General features: G+C 33.2%; 1 protein-coding gene across 1 annotated transcript in view; it reads left to right on the forward strand.

The window, feature by feature from the left end:
• Positions 1-20,712, forward strand: part of LRRIQ1 (leucine rich repeats and IQ motif containing 1) — a 111,626-nt gene that overhangs the window by 58,961 nt on the left and 31,953 nt on the right. The window contains 2 exon segments of the mRNA XM_059817104.1: positions 151-236; positions 8,468-8,569. Coding sequence (XP_059673087.1) covers positions 151-236; positions 8,468-8,569 — 188 coding nt within the window.

A 20,712-nucleotide genomic window follows, 5' to 3' on the forward strand; every position in this document is an offset into this window, starting at 1 on the left:
GCAGCTATCTGTGTAATTCAGAAAGTTTCATACCATGCATAAGAAGTATTATACACATGTATTCTCTTTGAAAAGTACATTATACAATAATATGCAGCTGGTGTAACATAATATATGTGAAATGTTTAAGAAGTTATTCTCTTCCCCTAGGGGTTTTAAGCATATTTCTACTGCACAGCTAATGCTGAAGAGGGCCCATAAAATGAAGCCAAAAAAATATAGTAATAGAAATTTAGGTAAGTAAGTCAACAGTTTAAAAATGGTTATGTTGATGTAATGTTTCTATTCTTAAATGTCAAAATAGTGTCTCTTTTAAAAAGTTTGCTTGCACAGCATTAAACATTAATTTGAATAAAGGTAGAGTGTGATTCAGTAAAAATAACTCAGTTTAAATATCTGTAAAGAAATCAATTTGTTCCAGTGATAAAATATTCATATTTTAGAAAAACATTCTACTGGATTTTGAAGTTGAATATTTGACAACTATGTTAAACAGAAATTTTGTTTCTTTTTGTTCATGTATTTCTTTTTCTAGGTGTGGAATTTATATTTCTGGATTTTTTGCTTCTTGTATTTTTCTCTTGGGGAAATCTCAGGTTAAAATTATTGAATTTATGAAGAACTATTTATGAAAATTACAGTTTGATACATATGAAATGAAATTATATTTTTTGTATTAAATATTCACTGTGGAAATAGATAATGTTTATCCAGCTTCTCTGTAATTTGTCTTCTGGTTCTTCTCAGATACTTCTTATGTCAATGAACCTTTCTTAGAATCATCAATTATTAGTATGATGTGCTAATACAGATGTTAATGGCATATGTTAATAAAAACATTAATAAAATACTGCTAGTATAAGAAATACTCAAATATGTAAGATCCTGGTTGACAATAGGACCTAACGCTAAATGGTCTTTGGAAAGTGTACCTTTATTTACATTTAATTTTTTTAATTGTATCACAAGCTACAGTTAATTTCCCTCATTTGGATAACTTTTCAAATCTCTTCTTATTAAGTGTCAAAAATATTGAAAGACATTTTCCTCTTGGAAGGGAAAAAATTCAGCTTAACAGATAAAGTTAAGAAAAGTGTTTCTCTGTATAATTTTTTCTACTTTAAATATCACACCTAAGACTAAATATGACAAAAAAGATCTCTAGTTCAAAAAAAAAAATAGGAGGGGAGGAGAAAGAAGCATGTAATCAACAAACTGTGCCTTATTGTTATGGAAAGGAGGAAAAATGGATAAGAGGTTAAAGTGATTATATTTAAATCTTGATAGCTTCCCATGATGCCCTACCATATTACCGCTCCCCCCCCCCCCCCCCCCCCCCCCCAAAAAAAAAGTAGTAAATATCTGGTGTGCAGCTGAGTTTTTTACATATGTTCCATTTGGTGGCCTCTGTATAATTTGTTAATGAATAGAGCTTATTAGGTTATATCACCTTTTCTCCACAAGCTCTCTGGTTTATGTTAGTAGTAATTAATCCAGTCATAAATGTCTGATTGAGCATATCAGATTTGCTATCCTATTTTTGTTGTAGTTCTAATGGATGTTTATATTCACTTTGTTCAGATTATTCAATATGGTATATGTGTGTTGAGCTTTTTAATGTATTGCTTGGAATAGTCTCAAAGTACACTACGAGTTCTAAAAAAAATAACAAAACTTTTGTGCAATTTTTTTATAGGTTCAAATTTTCTCTTCTTGACACTATCTCATATAAGAATTTTCTGTCTTTTTAACTATTACATCAAGCACAAAAATAACCTGTATATATAATTTTCCTGTATAGACTTCTCTGACAGTCATTAAAATCGCATTCTTTTTTTCAGATAAGCAAAAAGCGTAATTTCCAGAACCAAGAAATATGACTGAAAATATTGCACACTCAATCCCTTTTCTATACAAAGAATATCAAGCCAACTATTCTTTCTCATAGAAGACACTGACAAAGTCAGTCTGTCCCTGGTCAGTAAGGACCAAATAGACATTATCAATTAAAACAAGTATTTTCATCTTAAACTGATGCTAAAACTCAGCTGTTGCACTAAAATATGATCCTGATGGACTATTCCCCATGTGAGAAGAATCTCCATGTATATAATTGTGTTTTACATCAGCTACCTTCTCTGGAGTGGTAAGAGCAAGTCAGGGTCTTGTTGAGGGTCTGATTGAACAGAGGGACTTTACAGCATTTAAGAGTAGATATACCTTATCCTGAGGCTAGCCAGCTCCAGATCAGGAAACTGTAACCAGATCCATTAGGCTGACAGTATCTTTCTCGGATCTCTGTGTGGTACAACTCATGCTAGAATACTTACAGAAATTCCAGTATAACTAGAGAAAGAGAGAGAGTTCACAACCTTAGGCCATTGCTGTGAGTTTAACCCTACTGAAGCAGAAATTCCGTAAGAGACTTTATTCCTTCTAATATTTAAAAGCAGATTGAAATTCATCTGAATAAGTAGATGTCAACATTGTCTTTTAATGTTTCCATAGAAATTAGTATCCCATCACCTTCATCTCCTCTGAAATGAGCTTCATCCATCTTGTACTTACTGAAGCTGCATATGAAAACTTGTAGGATTTATTTTTAGTATTCTTATTTCTGTTCTTTCTTTTGAATTTCCAGGTCCTCAGTGTTATAATTGCAACTGTTTCCTTTTTAGGTTTCTGATTTAAAATAGTTGAAGGTATGCTAACTACAATAAAATAATTTTGTTAGTGATACAGATTCCTAACCACCAGAAAATAAGTAGCCAGCATCCACTTAGAAGTGTGAAATATAAGGTGTAAAAAAGCAATTTTCCATGTTATATCATTTACTATTACGTGTTTAACTTAAGAACAAAATTTTCAGTTCTGACAAAAAGCAAAGCAACAGCAAGATCTAAAGGTTCTAGATAAAAATAAATTATAAGCTATTAACAAATACACTGATAGCTTTTATGCTAAGGTTTCAGGATCATCCCAAACATCTTTTATGTGCCATTGAGCTCTTCCATGGTAACGATCTTATTCGTTGCAGCTAATGCTAAGATACTGACGGATTTTGTAGGAACAAATGGCCTGGCAGAGTATGCTGTCTGCTTCCATATGCTACCAAACTCCTTTGCCTTATGCCTGAGATTCACAAATGCAAAGTATTAAATGAGTCTCCATTCAGAGTGTTTTACAATTGCTCTTTAATATAGTCAAGACATCTGCTGGATTGGAACTTCGATTGGACAGTCATCAACAGCTTCAATTCTTAACATCCTCAAGTGTGGGAATTTATTCCTTTTCATTTTCCATCTAAAACATTTGTCTCTCCTAGTGCAACAGTGATGGGATTCACTTGGTTAATTACAGAAGTCCACATCTGAGCTAGTCGTCTGCATTCCTTTATGGAAAGAAATAGCCACCTTAAATACTATTAATTTCCTCCTAAAACATAATTCAAAAACAGGCTACATGAATCTCACTGTAAAAGCACTTATAGTTCTCCATTGCCTATACACAAAACCTGGAGTGACTGGCTGAAGTACAGAGTTAAACTGTTGATATGTAGAAGAAACTGAGAAGTATCTTACCTCATATGTCTGGCGACGTACCTTCTCAGTAGTGAAAAAAATATGGAAAATACTAGCAAGTGCATTGGATCCTGTGGTTTGTATTACAAGAGCTTAAAGTAGCATAACCTTATAATAGGGAGTGATTCAGGCAATGCTTATATTGCAGTAGACCAGTCCCACCAACTAATGGCCTTAAGGCCTGTTATGCCTTAATCCACTACAGTTATGTATGCTTGTTTATGTAGCTAAATAAAGTTGTGGCCTGTATTTTAACGATACCAAATGTAGGCTGTGTCTGCTTCAACTATTTTTTACTCTACAGGAAGATAATACAAAAAGTGTGGGCAAGAAACCAGAAATTTTGCAGCCAAGTAAAACTGGCATAATGTCAGAAATATTCCTGTTTATCATGGGTGCATAAAATTCTTTGGAAATTCTAATTAAAAATCTAAATACAGCAGACATTAATGCACCTCACTGTGCTTAAAAATTAAGCATCTATGACTCATAACAATCCTAGCTTCCTAAAGATATCTTGGCACAGCAGTACTGAATTTCTTGCTTGACTTTGAATTTCCTTGATTCTGTGGATTTTGTATTAGCCTCTGAAAGTTAACTTCTTTTAAGAGGGCTGGAAGCCTTGTCTTGCTTTCAGCTTGTCTCTCCTACACTGCTGTATTACTTCTCATTTAACCATTTCTTCTCCAAAGGAAAGCTCTCTTGTCAGTGACTGACAGCTTGAGATGGTAATTCTCGCTGCCACATAGGTAGAAAAAAAAAGGTAAAAAGCAGCTGGAGTGCGCGTTGACTCCTAGAATCAGAGCACAATGATAAAGATATTTCAGAGAGGTCAGCAAATATTTTTTTAGTTTTAGTTTATAATTTAAGACAGCAATGCAATACTAATTAAAAAAAAAACAACAAAAACCAAAAAATCAGACCACCCCCTTTAAAACCCACAACCCCAAAACAGATGATCTGACTATACAATATTGATTTGTTGAATTAACAACAGTTGGAATAAAAATCTGGGGGATATTATTATTCTTTGTTACACATTACATAAATACCATGACCACTGATCTACATTTTCTTAATAGCAGAAAGCAAGCTACTTCTGTTGTTGTTGCATATTCCATGTAGCAGTATCATCTGGGAACTCCAACCATGGATGAGTTGGAGTTCTAATTGCTGTTCAATTATGGAATAAAATGTGGTCTTTCTTCCAAATGAATTTACAGATTGAATTATCTTATAGATAAGCATCATCTGTTACTCTGTGCTACTTTGGTTTATCAACTCTTTAAAGTTGGCACAGATATATTTATGTTTTTTTAATTACAGATATTGCACAACAAAAATGAATGACAAACATTTAATTTTTTCAGTTTCACATATTATCAAGAAGTTGTTTAGCAAATGTGGTGCCAGATCAGGCAGTAACTATTCCTTCCATATTGTTTCTATAACATTTCTTGTGTTTGTCCAACTTATTTTCTGTATTTGGAGTCAGCCAAGCAATATGCATAAAATTACCTCCCTGGTTCCTAGATTGCCAGCACAGATCATCGTCTAATAAGCCACATTTAAATGAGTATGCCAGAATCCGGGAAGATATTTGTATGATTTTGAACTATTGGACTCTTTCACAGTTCTCTGTGTGAAATCTAAAACATTTGATTGCTTGTCATCAAAGCATACATGCAGTTAATTTCCCTAGCTCACTCAGAGACTGAAAAGCACTAGTATTATAAAGTAATCTGTGTAATATTGCCTAGATTTGGGACTGGACAGAGAAAAGGACTTATTTTTAACAACAAAAGAGCTGTAGGCAATGGTTGAAGTGATCCAGGTAGGTACAAATTCTAGTCTGGCACTGTGTTAAATCCCTGTAGATTATTTAAATTATTTTGCAAAGATTCAAAGACAAATCTTCTGACAGAAATCTCTAAGAACAATTTCCATCATTTCCATCTCTTCCCAGTTCATGGACCTTCTTTACTGCTGATATCTTTGTGCACAAATAAATGTTTGAAAAATCTAGGTTGGCATTAATAACTTCATGTGACTTCACCCAAAAGTCCTTGGTATAGTTTAACTTTGGACTGGTTGGAGTTTTCGTAGAATTGGTTGGGAGGCTGGATTAAGGAAAGATGACATTTTTAAAACATTTTGGAACAATTTCAATAGACCCACATAGGAAAAAAATGTGTTATTTCAGGAATTATTTTAAGTTAATCAAAAATAGTTTGAAAATCCTCAATCGCATTTTGTCTTAAGAGGTTTTAATCAATTTTGTCACTTTGTCTTTGGTCTTCTACTGAAGAAAGACACTGTTTTTATAAATAGCATAAAGCTGGAAGAAGTTAAAAGTCTTTTTATCAACCCTGTATCATATCAACACTGTTTGCTGGGTGTTGGAAAAATTGTAATTACAAAAAAAATTTATTCTGTACATTTTTATCTGTGTGTAGTACTCATATGACTATGTATCTTACAAATATAGAAAACACAATAGTAATTCATACTTTACTTAAAATATTTTTTATAACTTCTGTTACTTAAAATTACAGAGAGAACTTTTAAAATATAATGTATTACTATTTCAAGATATTTTTATCAAAAATCTTACTGTGATCTACTGCCCTGAACATTTGCTACCCTGAAGAACACTAGGTTGCTACAAATTTATTTTTGAGTTGGGAGGCGTGCCAAAATAGGCCTACTTTATCCATCTATGCAAAGTGAAAATATCTACAAACCAGTTTGTTAATCCAGTTTGTGAATAAAGTGATCCCATTATCAGAATCATTCTAATAATCTACCTTTAAAAGTAATGGAGCTAATCATTACTTATTGTGTTTCTTGGGTCATTTCATTGAATTTATAGTTTAGTAAAAGTGGGTTAAAATTACTTTAAATCTGACATCCTCTAGGTTAATCTGGAAGCTATAATCATCATACAAAAAGATGATAGATGTTCTTCTAGACAATTGGAGATAACAAAGTGTAAGGTATCTCTGATTATGCCTTGGGAAGAAGGCATGACCTAAATTACTTCCATCCATATTTTCCACGATTCCTTCATTAGTCAAGTTTGCTGCTTTGTGAGAGGTTAGCACCTCTCACATTGACATTCTGTCAACCAAATGCTGCTGCAATGTGGGCTGACCAAGACTACCATAACATTTTGACATGTTTTGTCAATGTGTTATCTCTTAATGTATCCACACCCCATTAGAGATCTTCTCTGGGCTTATAAGGCAAAGATACAGTATGTCTGTGTCGTCTTAACTTGTGTCAAGAGAGCATTCTCTGAGAAAAAGTGGAGCTCTTAGGATCTCTATTTTCCATTAGTTTGTAACTGAAGCCTCTACTGCAAATATAGAGGTCTAGTCAAAACCAACTTTATAAATTGCTGTTATACTTTATAAGAAATTTCCCACTGACTTACCAGGGCATTCTGATCCTTTATTTCCATAAATAAGGAAACAAACAAAAGCTACTTACTTTGCTGCAGTATTATAGATCCTCTCATAACCTCTCAATAAACACTGACATGGTCATGTAACAAGCTCAAAGTGAAGTATCAGACATGATTAGTCATGTAAATTTATTCTGTCTGAATGCTCTTTGAGACTTATGATCTCCTCTGTTTTCCTGCTCTATCTGTTCTGGCAGTGTCTCACATACACATTTTTGCTACACTTGCATTCTTTGTGAAAATTTAGATCCTTTCCTTGCCATAGCTACCTTCTCGCTAAGTTCTATTGCTGTTTTCCCTCTTTATTTTTATTAATTTCTACTCTTTTCTGACAGTTTGTAGTCACGTTTGTAGACAAACCTCTTTTGCCTCATTGTTTCTCAGATATTCCTAAGAGTGTATTTTTCTGCTTCTGCTATTGTCTTCTTCTTTTAACCATGTGAAACATGTTTTTTTTGATTTTTCCCTTTGGCTTTCTCTTACTCATGTTATCATGCTCAGTGTCATACCTACAAAACCCTATATACTTTTGCTTGTTATTATGTATCTGCTTTTATTTCTACATTCTTCTCAGTCCTCTTTTTTTTTTTATAACTGACTGTTTTATTCTGCACTGTGTGTAGTATTTTAACATTCTTACTAAACCAGTTTCCCTTAAACTCCTACTTTCCTCCTATGCTAATCAAACAATTCTTCCTTCACGTAAGAAATAATGCATGAAAATCACCTTTCCTGACTTGGGTGGTTTTGCATTAGTTTAGCTTTTGTTAATTAAAATTTGTATTTTTTCCAGTCTAGGAACATGTATTATCTAGACTTATATACAGTTCTGTGTTCATCTTTCCTTCTTTGCAAAGTTTTCAGTTATGAAACTAATCAAGATTTCATACTGTGGTATATAGATGAGTATATAGACTTTTGGAGTATTTTTTATTTCAATAAGGATGGGACATGGAAGAAGGTTAGCTTATTATCTGCAAGTGTAGCCTCAAAAAATAAGCTGCCTCCTGTTAACATTTTTAGGTGTAAATGACTTGACTTAGACTGCTGAATACTTCTGAACCAAAGCTTTTAGAAACAGTGCTTGGCATACATTCTGTTAATATTTCTGCTTTAATTTCAAGCTTTAAGAACAGAATTTTTAATATTTTCTGCAAAAATATGCTTTAGAATTTACTTTTAATTTGGAGATGAGCTAGCTGAAAGATCAACAGTGTTAAAAACCTGCAAAATAGTGACTTTGGTTCTCAGTTGCACATGTATTTATGTTGCTTTATTTTAGAAAGTGTAATCCTTTGTGAATATAAAACCTACTTTTAAAGGTATTTTCATTTATTAAGTGGCTAAAAGGTGAAAAACTGCTTGAAGGAATGAATGAGCCAGGTCTGACCTTTGATTTTAACTTGTTCTTGTCGTCTAGACCCAGCTGTGCGCCTGGCGTTGTTCAAAAACAATGAAAATAAACATCTCCATGTGAAACCACCAAGGAAGACACAGCCTATAAACGCTGGTTACTTTGAAGGTATGAACAAGTATTTCACTTTATCTCTAAGCATATAAGTATATGTATCTTGTAATGTCTTTTGAGCAAGCCTACTTGAAATGTAAAACAATATGCACAAATAGAAGAAGGCAGGAGTTTAAGGTTGTTATCTGTTTCTGGGTATCTCAAGTTACAGCAGTGAAACATTTCAATTTCAATTCATCAAGGGGGACAAGGGGTGCTCCTAGGGATGAATTCGTAATGACCTGGTGCCTAATTTATTTATTTATTATTATTATTAAATCTTCATCATAAAAAACATCAAAGTATGTCACAGATGTACAAAATACAAAGCACTAGAATAAAATTTTATAAATGAAATATCACTGCAAATTCTTCACTCGTTGTCACCTTTTCACAAGCTAGCCATTAATTCCTGACAATTGTTAACATGTTTTTAGGAAATTACTTTCATAAATATTCCATAAAAAAACACCATTTGACAGAAGACAAGAAAAGAATCTTCAGTATGTAAATATAAAATTGGCTTTCCAAAAGCATTTCAATCCTGATGTAGCTCTGTTACTGTTGAAATTCATGTTAAAACTCTCCTTGGTTTCAGTACAATTAGAATAAGGCCAAGTCTACTTAAAATATCCTTGTTGTAAGAAGCTGAGCATCTCCAGAAGCGTTGTTTTTAGACCGTTTTGATTCTTTTTGCAACTCAATATTGTGCTCAGAAAGTTGTCACCTCTGTGTTTTTATCTTTTTCAAAGACATAGCCATATGCTATCTGATTTAGTACCAATCCCACAAAGTAAAATTAAAAATAGTAATGCTATGTTAACATCCACTGAATGAGGATAGAAATTAGAAACTTTCTGAGACAGGTTTGCCCATGCTCAAATTTGGTTGGAAGCAATTCTTGGTGAATTCTGAAAAGGAAAAATGTTTGCACTATTATTTGCCTTGGATCCAAGCATGAATTTGCCTAGAATATAGAGTCTGTATATACTGTGCCTGATTTATCAGTCCCAGTGTCTCATATCTGTTCCTGTGGCATATGCTTATATGCCAGAAAGCCTCCTATTCTGAAGAAATAGGACATGCAGACTGACTGCAAAACACTGGATGCCCAAAGCCTACAAGCAGTAGTGTGAATGTTCAAATCTATTCCAAAGAGACAAGCTTGATCCCAGGCTCTGTACCCTAAAGTCAGCGTAGGTTTAGCCTAGCTTTCCTGCCGCTGGTTTATGTGTTCCTGCCTGGAGACATTTCCCTTCGTTTTAGGAAGCCAATATGTGTATTCTAAATATTACTGAAATTACTTTTTGAATACATGGAGACAAGGCACCATAGCAGATTAGATATCAAAAGGCAAGCATTGTAGTGGCACTCTTGTTTATCTTTCATTTCAAGGACCATTGTACTCCTTTGGCCAGCTAATAAAGTTGTACTGCTTTGGCCAGCTAATAAACTGAGATTTTTTTCAGCAAACTTGTATTGGGTGTTTACATGCAATCTGCTGAGCCTTCGAGAAGACAAGCAATACTCTTCTGCTTGACCAGAATATAAAAGTGTCCTTCTACCTGATGCATTGCTACATTAGGTGGTATGGCTAGAAAACACTAGGTTGTGAATTAGAACCCAGAGTGTGGCACAGAGCATTTATTTATGCGTATGTGAGATACCATCAGACAGAACTAAGAGTGTCTCAATTTAGAGTTTGGTAACACTTTGCAAGTTACCTACTACAAAGCAAAGCACCTGCATGGTAATTTCACAGAGCTGTGTTATCAGTCACTTCTTACCTTACTCACAGAAAAGTTTGTTTCCCATTTCCCTTCTCTCACGTTTTGACCATTTCTTCCTCTTTTGCCTGGAATAGATTTCTTTGAGTCTGTTCTGTGATGGGAGTTCTTTCTGTAACAAGAAGGTGGAATGTTTTCACTCTGTATCCATAAATCTTGTGGACACTGCATTTTAAGACAAGAGAGAACACAGACCAGTCCATTGCATGATGGAAATAAACTTTGTCCATTCAAGTCCTTTTACCTTCATAGACTGGTAGTCAGTGCTCTGGTAGAAGATTTGAACTCCAATCCATCTCCTTCATAAACCATTAAATAGATAAATAAATAAATAAATAAAAAGCACATTCTAAATATTGCTGCTTTATTTCTTTAAATTGGAAAATGGGGGAGAAACCATAGCATGAACAGCAAGTACACATGTGTTATCTGTTAAATAACAGAATCACTACTTTTGAAAGGGGATGCCCTCGGAAGTGAAACAATTAGAACAGTTTTAGATTTTCAAACTGGAACACATCATGGTAGTGAATATTTAAGAGGTAATCTAGTTAAAATGTACAATAAATGTCTTTCATCTTCATTGTGTCTTTAGTTTGTGTTTAAAAATACAAATAAGACAAAAATTGTTAAAAAAGTAAGAGGTATAAAAATTAAAAGGGAAAAGGATTGAGCTTAATATCTGACGCTTTTGTGTTTCTGAGGTAAAGGTTATATTTGGTCATAATTTGCCTTCTCATCTAAGCTACTGCATCATACTAACAGTGTTGAATCATGCAGCATCCGTAAAGCAGTATCTAAACATGGTAAGGACATAATGTTGATGCAATATTCAACTATTTTCCTGTTAAAAAAGTTGTGAGGAGCTGATATGCAAAAAGTTGATATCCAATTTTGAAAACTTGTGCATAACTTTGATCCCATGGGACAATTCACATAACTCTAATTTGACATACACACTGTAGGAAAATACATTTCAAAACTTGAGTGACATCATAAATTTTTAGTCAATTTTAGAAGAGTCATAATGCTTTACTCACTGGTGTTATAAAAATCCCCACAGAGGACCATTATTTCACATTTGTACCACAATAGCACAGAGAAGTTAGTCAGAGACAAACTCCTTTATATTACATGCTTCATCAACAGCATGCAGAAACATTCCAACATGCAAGAACTTACCATTTAAAAATACAAGCAACATGTGAAGGCACGAACCATGGAAATGTAATTAAATGTGTGTTAGTGTATATGTGTATATGTGTATATGTATATATGTGTATGTGTCAATACATTTACATACAATATATATGTGTATACACACACAAATACATACGCATATACTGTGAGTACAGGTAGGTATATGAATTCAATAAGCATAGCACTTATGCTTTTTTATTTGTATATTTTGAAAGGAAAGGAAATTATGAACAATTACTCCCTGATGCAATTTGTAGTATCAACGTGCATTTTGTAATCCTAATGCTTTCTGTCTAGATGCTGTTTCAGTTTCTTTAATTTAATGCATGTCGTCATTGTATAATACAGATTTGTTAAAACTATTATTTAAATAAAAATTATTTTTGAATCATAATTATATATTGTGACATTCACTTCAGTATGTTATAAAGTAAGCCACAGAATATGCAAGTGTAAATATGTGTTTACTGCTTCTCTTAAGAAACTATAGCCTCATCAAAAACCTGAAAACAGATGAAAGCCTGACTTGATGTACGTTTACTTCTGATGATTTCCTGGACGTTTCCTGGGATTATGAATATTACACTGCTTTTTTTGGTGTGATAGGGTTATGCTTCCAGCATGGTTGTTGAGTTTCAGTTAGTGCTACTTAGCTGACAAATAAAATATGCCTGCTTACTGTTTTAATGAATATACTTGCAGATTTTTGTGTGTTTTGTGCATGGTGACATTTCAAAGACCTCAAAATTTTGGAAACGTTATAAGGAACACAGATATTTTTCATAATTTCCTATCTTGCAGCAAAGCATGTTTTTAGAAAGCTTTATAACTGTTTCTCCTTTTGTTGTTTGGAGGCTATTTCAGTCATTGATTTAACGTAAAATAGTCTTGACTATTTTGGATAAAGTAGATCAGGAAATGAAGGAAGAATCTATTCTTGACTCATTCTCTATTCTTGGGAAGTTCCAATTAGTCCTGGCTGAAAGTGTAACAGAGCATCTCTGCCAGCTGTGGATCTGTAACTACAGGGTCTGTAATTTCATTTACATAAAGGAAGGATACCTACTTTTCCAACCAACAGTGTGAGTGCTTTGTCCTGGTACGGCAGATCAAAACTAAAGAAGGAACTCCCAGGCCTAGCACATTGTTTTGCTACAAGCTTTGGGAACAGTATCTATCTTTTGGGGTCCTCTTTAATCCATCTGCCTCAACAATTTTGGTGGGTTATCCAAATAATTTCTGTTTAGTGGAATGGGAAGCTGGATTTCAATCTGTAGAGCAAGTTGGAAGAATGCAGTAGATCAGCTGAGAGTCCAATCAAACGATCCAAATATTATTTAGATATGATTCACTTAGTTTCTCAGAATTTCATATACTGTGCTCTAATTAATTATGTAGATTAGGTGATTTATTGACACATATAGTACATTCCATTTTAGTCATATCCATCAGTGGCACATCTATACCATACACTTCAAAGTGGAAACAATGCAACTTGACTTCACCCAGGAATGTGCACAATGACCAATGCCAGGAAGTTTAACTATATTAAAATGGCATTGGACTATGTTGTCAAGATATGTTTACTGTTGTTTGGGAACCCATAGTTCTAATTGGCAGTACTGTATTTCCTGTCATTTTATGCTCATTGGTGACAAAAGAAAACTTAATGGGTATAATGTTAAGACAGATTTTGCCAACACAAATTTGATAATGAACAGATTATGCTTTCTCAGGTGGCTTTTAGTTATGGAAATATTTATTCATTTCCCTTTAAATTGTCAGTAGAAATAACATTTATTTTTCATATTGGAACAAGAATAAGAAGTAAAATGATCTTGTGATTATGTCATATGATTGGAAGATAAATATCAAGGATCCGTTTAAAGTTGTCTGTTTTCCAGCTTTCTGATAGTTCACAATTATGAAACTCCTTGTAATCTCAAGTGAAAAATGTTGCAAAACATTCTTATAGATTATTGTTACTAGTGCTAAATAAAAATGTGAACTTGAGACTTTGGAAAGTGGTAATTTAAGGTTCCCTTTGAGTTAATTATGGGAGCTTATTAAAATATTGTTACATAATGATCAACATAGTTACTTATATTTTCTGTATTATGAAATATGAATACATTGAAGAAAAAGTATATGTGGTAATTAAATAGAATTTATATTGATTCAAATCATTGATGCTTTTAAATATCTGCATGAGAGTTAAGAGAAGGCACTGAGAGTGGAATGCTCATCTTTTTCTGTGCTTTAAATATTTTATTGTTTATTATTTAAGAGCATTTAAAAAGACATTGAACTATAGCTAATAATTTGTGTTAGCTGTTTTTGTCTTTTAGAAATTAGCTATTTTCAATGGAAAAATATAAGTGGCATCAACTCCCAGGAAGTGCATTATTTGTAAACCTCCATTTCTAAATTAAGATATCTTTTATTGAGCTGTGGTCTGAAAAGGATTAATATTCACATTCTAAACATGTCCTTGCTGCAATTCTACTACCTGAATTGCCATGTTTACAATAAAATGCAATTACGTATCTCCCAGGCTTTAAATTTGTATGCCACATTAGGGAAGCAATTTCTAAACCATACAGCACTAACAAAAATGACAGAAGAATCTGTCCTGAAATGTGATGAAAATGCATTACAGAAACCTGTAGTGTGGAAGGGAATCTATCTTTTAAAATCACAATTCTATGGCTTTGTTTCTTGTTATTTAGCTTGAGCTCACACAACAGAACTCTCGCATTGAAATATTTTCTCATTTTAAGGAATTAATGGCTCTCTACCAGCCCTTTAACATGTAAAATGAGTAGGTTACTTGTGTCCAGTACATCCAAAAAGAGCCAGGATAAAATAAACATAAGGAGTTGGATATCTTGGAAAAAATCTGTCATGGGTTTGGGTTAATCATCTCCAGAAGAAATTCAACTTGATGCCTGAAATGTAAGACTTCTTGGAGAAAGCAGTAAAGCCTGAGGCAGTGTTGATCTGAAGGAGTGCTCTCCATGGGTCAGAGCTGCTCTGCTGGCAGAGTGCAAACCCAGTTCACAACAGCGGTACGCTGAAAAGTTGTAAAAGACTGCAGGGGCCTTACAGTGCACGCACTCAAGCTTCAGTTACATAGTTCTAGTGGCCCAGTTTCTTATTATAAAATAAAACTAAAAAATAAAATCTGTGCCTAATTTTCTAGCCTCCTGTCTATCAATGATACTGTAGGATTTTTTCACTATTCATAGAATGAAGTAATCCTGAAATTGTGGTATATGTTTAAAAATAAATATGTAAAACATCATTTATGTGCATTTATGCAGTGTACTTCAGTGTCTGAATATTTATAAATGATCTAGACATATGTAATTTTTAGTAATATTCTTGCTTTTCACATTCAATTGAAAAAAAAAAGTATTTTCTATTTGCCTGAAGTTCCCAAACAGGAAGTATTTGCCATAGGTACATACCAACTTAATATTATGAATTCTTACTGTGGTTCCAGTATTCACTTGTTAAAGGTTTTTGACCACATATTTCACCAGCCTGTGTATCATCTCTTTGTTCACGTCTCCACTGTTTTGCAGGCTGTTGTAATTTGTGGTGGTATCAGGATTTTATTAGTGCATCAGACTTAAATGTAGTCTCTGAGCTAGAGAGCGTGTTTGTTTGTTCCAACAAACTTCCAATGTGTAGGCTATCACCTATGCTTTCATAGCATAGTAGTTAACCAATGTTTAACTTAAAAGGAACTGCACATAAAGAAAAAAAAAAAGATCTTACTGCTTTTTGCTAATGACTACCCAATGATGACTTCAGTGGGAATGACATTTCGCCCGAAATGTCATCAGAGGTTGAAAACTAGTTTTTCTCATTGTTGCATAAGGTAACACAATAGTTCAAATAGTTTTATTCGCTTCTTCTGAGATTATAACTCTCTTTTTTCTCCTTTTCTTGGCATTTTATGTCCAAAAGCTGAGTAGTGTAGATACCTGCATCTCAGCCAATGTATACGTAAACAAGTTGACTCCACGTTCACAGCTTTTAATACTACATAAGGCAATCATTTTGGATGAATAGACCCCTGAGTACCAAAGCATTTCAAATCCTTTTTCATTTGACCATTCAGTGACCTGATAACTATTTCCTGTCCCTAAGTAAGGTTGTGACCCAGGTCTTAGAGTGCAAAAGACAGATAATTTTAGCAACAAGTTAAATCCAAATGGATTTGGTTGGAGGGGGTAAGGGAGAATAGGTTTGGCTAAATTCCTCTAAGATAAAGTGTTACAGCACTTGGATTTAGTACATCTAGTTAAAAGTAATTGTTGAATTTGTTGCTGTTTGGATGCCTGGAGACTGTAGTCAATATTGGGGTGGTTTGTTTATTTGTTTTGTTTTTACTGAACAATATCCAATACTCTTTTTACACTTCAAAAAATGAACTGCTAATGAGGAGGTCATTAAAAGTGCATTTTCAAATATATTCCAAGCATTTTCGAAAGTGAGTATTTCAAGCATTAAAATCGCATTGGTGTGTAAACGGTATTTTAACATAGGCCACAGAAAATGTGTGTTCTGTGTCCATAGAAGTATCATGAACGTTGCATTGCACAAATGTTCATCTTGCAAAAGAATTTCCATGTGGGATGGAACTATGAGCAAGGATTATAATGTATTCTTAGAAATATTTTATAGGTAGAAGTCTTGTTTCAGTTGGACATGATACACTTTAAATCACAATTAAAGAAATGTTTCCTGTAGCTATACATTTTAATAGAAATGCCTCTGCATATTTTACGTACTTTTAGAGGTGAATTAAAGGAAGGCCTTCACCCCAGAGCTATTCATTGATTTGAAAATTTTCTTATAAAAGAATTATTTTTTTCCTATTCTGTAATGAGCACTATGCTGTTATGGAGAATTAATACTATTAATGAGGTCAGAGATCTACGGCATTACAAAAAGGCCGTTTTCATGTGTTTAATACTGAACACACATTTAAGTGTCTCTCTTTTTTATAAGTAATAATGTTGTGGTTCAGATACATCATATATTTTGGTGATGTGCAACATTTTTCAAGCAAAACATTAAAACAAGACTCTAAAATTGAAATCTAGGTACTGAAAAAATTATGCTATTCAATACTAACTGTTATACCAAAGTCTTATACCTTTTACAAGTTTCATGTAATCTCTAAAATAGTATGTATGGTAGACTTAGATGATTTTACAAGGAATTGCAAATTACTCAAATATTTTAATAAAAATGTACAATCATGCAGTGATATCTGTGTAACTTCTATGCTGTGTTATTCCTATAATGTACATCTTCCAACTTCATAACTTTACCGTTCAATTCTTACCATGTGCAATGAAGAAACATTTTAGCAGTTGTTTGAAATTCCTAGGTTTGTAGGTTTGATGTATGCACTGCAGATATTTTATCTATCTGGCTTATGTATATAAAAAAGGTAGAAATACTGAACTATCCAGTTATTTTTTTATGTAAGATTTTTTTTCTCATATTCTTAAGAAAGACTGCATACAGAGGTAATATTTTTCAATAAAATTGTATTTACATGACAGTCTAGAATAGTTCTTCCTTTGCAGGTTTATTGTCAGGCTAACTAATCCAACATGGTTATAATTTCATAAATTGCTACATTTGTAGAATCTTGTAGATAACCCAGTCCAGGTAACTAGATAAAGAAATCCAAGAAGCCAGACAAAAGAAGAACTTTATTTCACTTTAACAACCATCATGAAACAAGCAGATTATTAATAACTTTAATTTTTTTAATAGTTTCTAAATGCAGATTGTCTATCAGGGTTACTGAGAAATTCACTGCGGAAAGTAATTTCCCTAAAGCCCTTGCATTCTTATTGTTTTCTAATATGAAGCAAGCTTAGTAATTTTCAGTTTATGAAGAGACCAGGGATATCTTTTGTCAAAGATAGAATTTAATTTTTAAAAAGTGGGAATTTAAACACTACTGTGTATTTCAAAGTTAAATTTACTGAGAATTTGCTTTAGTAGCTGATGTATATTTTGTAATTGAGAAATTAGTGGTGAATGTAGTGAATGTAAAAAGAAAGGAAGCTATGTGCTACTAAGGCATAAAGTTCTGGTTTAACCTACCAATGACCTGGCTTTGTTTGTTCAGATGACAGTTCTAAAAGTGTGCAGAGAATATTCCCTTTTAATACAGTTATTTGCCGCAAGCCGTGACCTCATTGCCTGTCAGGGAGCAGGTCTGAATTGGCCCTTTCTCTGATATCGTGACATTGCTTCTGTTGCCTCGATTGTGACCTCTGATTGCATGATACCCCTGAGAGTTCAATTTAATAAGCGTGACTCCTGACTCTTAGCCAGGTCTGCCTTCTTAGGTTTTGTCAGACTCTACTTGTAGTCTGGTCTACATATGCTAAAACACTGCATAGGCTGTCGTCATACCATGTGAGTTGTGTGCACTGTATTCAAAATTCTCTTTCCAACATCTCTCATTTATTGCGAATGGAAATATTTATAAAAGCATACTTGGAATAAATTTTAAAAGTTGCTTCTTCCACAGTTATGGCTGCTTGGGATTTTTGGTTTTTATACCTTTGTACAAATAGTTACTGTTATTTCACTATATTAATAAGCATGCGAGTTATCCATGCATCATACTAACTCCTTACTTTGAAATTTGTTTTGTTTCCCCTATGAGAGTGTTATGTATTTCTATGACTCCCATCAACCATGTGTTTGTTCAATATAGAAACAATAGGGGCAAATCCCCTTTTTTCATTGCATAATCAATACAGTTGCACGAGGAGACAGTACTGATGAGCACCCAGAGCACTGTGAAATGTAGTTATTCAGGACTAGTCAGGTGAAAGCTGAAGAATCTGTTTGGAATCCAGGAGGTGGTGAGTAGAATTAAGACTTTTTAAATATAATTGAAAATTAGATAACTTGGGTTTAGTGACTATTTTGCTACATCATTGCATTCTTTTCTCCTGTTTTCCTCGTCTTCTAGCCAGAATCCTGAAGGAGAGTCTGTTCAGAGACCTGGCTGCCTTGAGGATGATGATGCTATTCAGACATTTCTCCAGTTTTAGTATCCCTTGATGCATTCACTGAACCAGAACATGGAGAAGTTCTAAGATTTGAAAAAGAGTTTCAAGAACCGTGGTACAAGTTACAGAGAAGTTTCTGTATTTACTTACATACATTTTTTGTATTCTCATTGCAGATACATATACCTTTTTCTAGCCTCTGTATCAGTACCTCTAACATAATGCTTCTAATCAATGTATTTAGCTTTTCAGAAAAGCAGAAAAATCTTGCTGAACAAAATAATGCTTTGTGTTCACTTTTGTAGTTAAATTTAAAAAAATCTGTAAATATTACCATTTAATATTGATCTATTTCTTCAATTGTTTTAAAGACTTCTGTTTGCCTTTTCACTCAGATTACTTTGTGTTAAAATTGTTACATCTTGTATGAAAAGGAAACTGTATTAGAATCTTTCTTACAAAACAAGTTCTCCGATATAAGGCAAAAAGCAGGTATTTTCTTGTTACATTCAAACTTGGCAATGAAATGCTGTTCATTCTTCTTCATGACAGTGACTGTTACAGTGGAAGTAAAATCTTGGCTTGGCCAGTTAAATAATATTTAATTCCTATACCAAAAAAAGTCATATTCAATCATATACATATGTAATAATATACAAATCCCTATGTAAGTTAATACAATTTTAATAGCCTAATTTAGTCTATAAGGTTGTAAAACTCATAATATAATCATCTGTTCCCTTCTTCTGGAGTAAATAGTATAAGATTAGCCATCGAAGTTCCTTAATCTCAAGTGGGAGTTTGCTTACTTAATTGAAATTTATGAGATTTCACTCCTTTTTGGATCAGACTTTAACGCTCTGTAAGTTCCTGTGCTATTTGCAGGAGCTTAGATAATTGGCTGCAAACAAGCAAAGTTAGGAATGGACAACTGTTTTACCTGTTGTTAGGCAACAGGTAAAACAAATTATAATTTTAAGTTAATTAGTTATGGTTGTCTTGAAAGCTATTGCAAATATAAACATAATGCACATGAGGCAAATTCACCTACTCAGAATCATCATGGTATTTAACTTATTCCCTCCTTTCCAAACGAATTTTATAGACATATACATAGCAATATATATGTGTAAATCAGTGAGTTGGAGAGTTTCGTAGCAAATTTAGCTTAAAAGTTTCGTAAAACAGAAACTAATTTAAACACACTTACTCTAAGAATAAAATATTTACAATGAAGCTTAAAGAAGATTAAATTATGTTCAGTTAATAGAACTGGGTTTTTTGTTTTGTTCATTTTCTCATTAAAAAAAGAATTTAAATAAAGGTCTAAACAAAATTCTGTAGAAGAACAGGAGGAGTCAGGGCTAATTTATTCCTTTTTCAGCTCTGATTTCTTCATTCAATGAGGTAAATCATTCACACCTTCTCTGCATAGATAGAAGAAAACTGTGCCATTGTAACTATAACTGATTCAAAATCAATGTAATTAAATCATTTCAATTCCCCTGGGGCTGAATACTCTTGAATATGTGTTGCTTTCTCTAAAATTATATACTCTGTTTCAATTATTGCACTTTTCATGTGTTTACAAGCTGAAAATTTCAGTCCAATTTATCAAGAAATCTATAAAAATGCTAAGCTCTTTGAGCCATATGAATTAATGGGGCAACTTACAGGCAAATTGTGGTTTTGTTTTGCTTTTTTTACCTGTCCTTCTTTACAAATGGAATTCCTTTTTTTTAATAGAGCCATAAGACACTGGAATTTCATATTGTTTATTTTCTTCCATGATGTATCAACCAATTAAGTATAACGTAATAAGACGAATAAGTACTTTTATGTCTATATCTATTTATAGTCACTCATAAGTTTAGTATTTATGGTTATTTTTAAGGTGGATATAAACATATAAGAATTGTACATGCTTGGGGATTAACTCACTTTAGATGTAGAGTCTTAAGAAAAAGAACCATGTCTATCTGAGACTTTTTTTCCATTGAATTCAATAAGCATTAAATCAAGCCTTGTTTATACAATGTTTGGCATAATAACAGGCCTGATCTTCAGTGGTACCTCTGGTTTTTACTATAAAGTAAATTAAAAAGCAGCC

This window comes from Gavia stellata, chromosome 4, assembly GCF_030936135.1.
Source record: "Gavia stellata isolate bGavSte3 chromosome 4, bGavSte3.hap2, whole genome shotgun sequence".
Taxonomy (NCBI): Eukaryota; Metazoa; Chordata; class Aves; order Gaviiformes; family Gaviidae; genus Gavia; species Gavia stellata.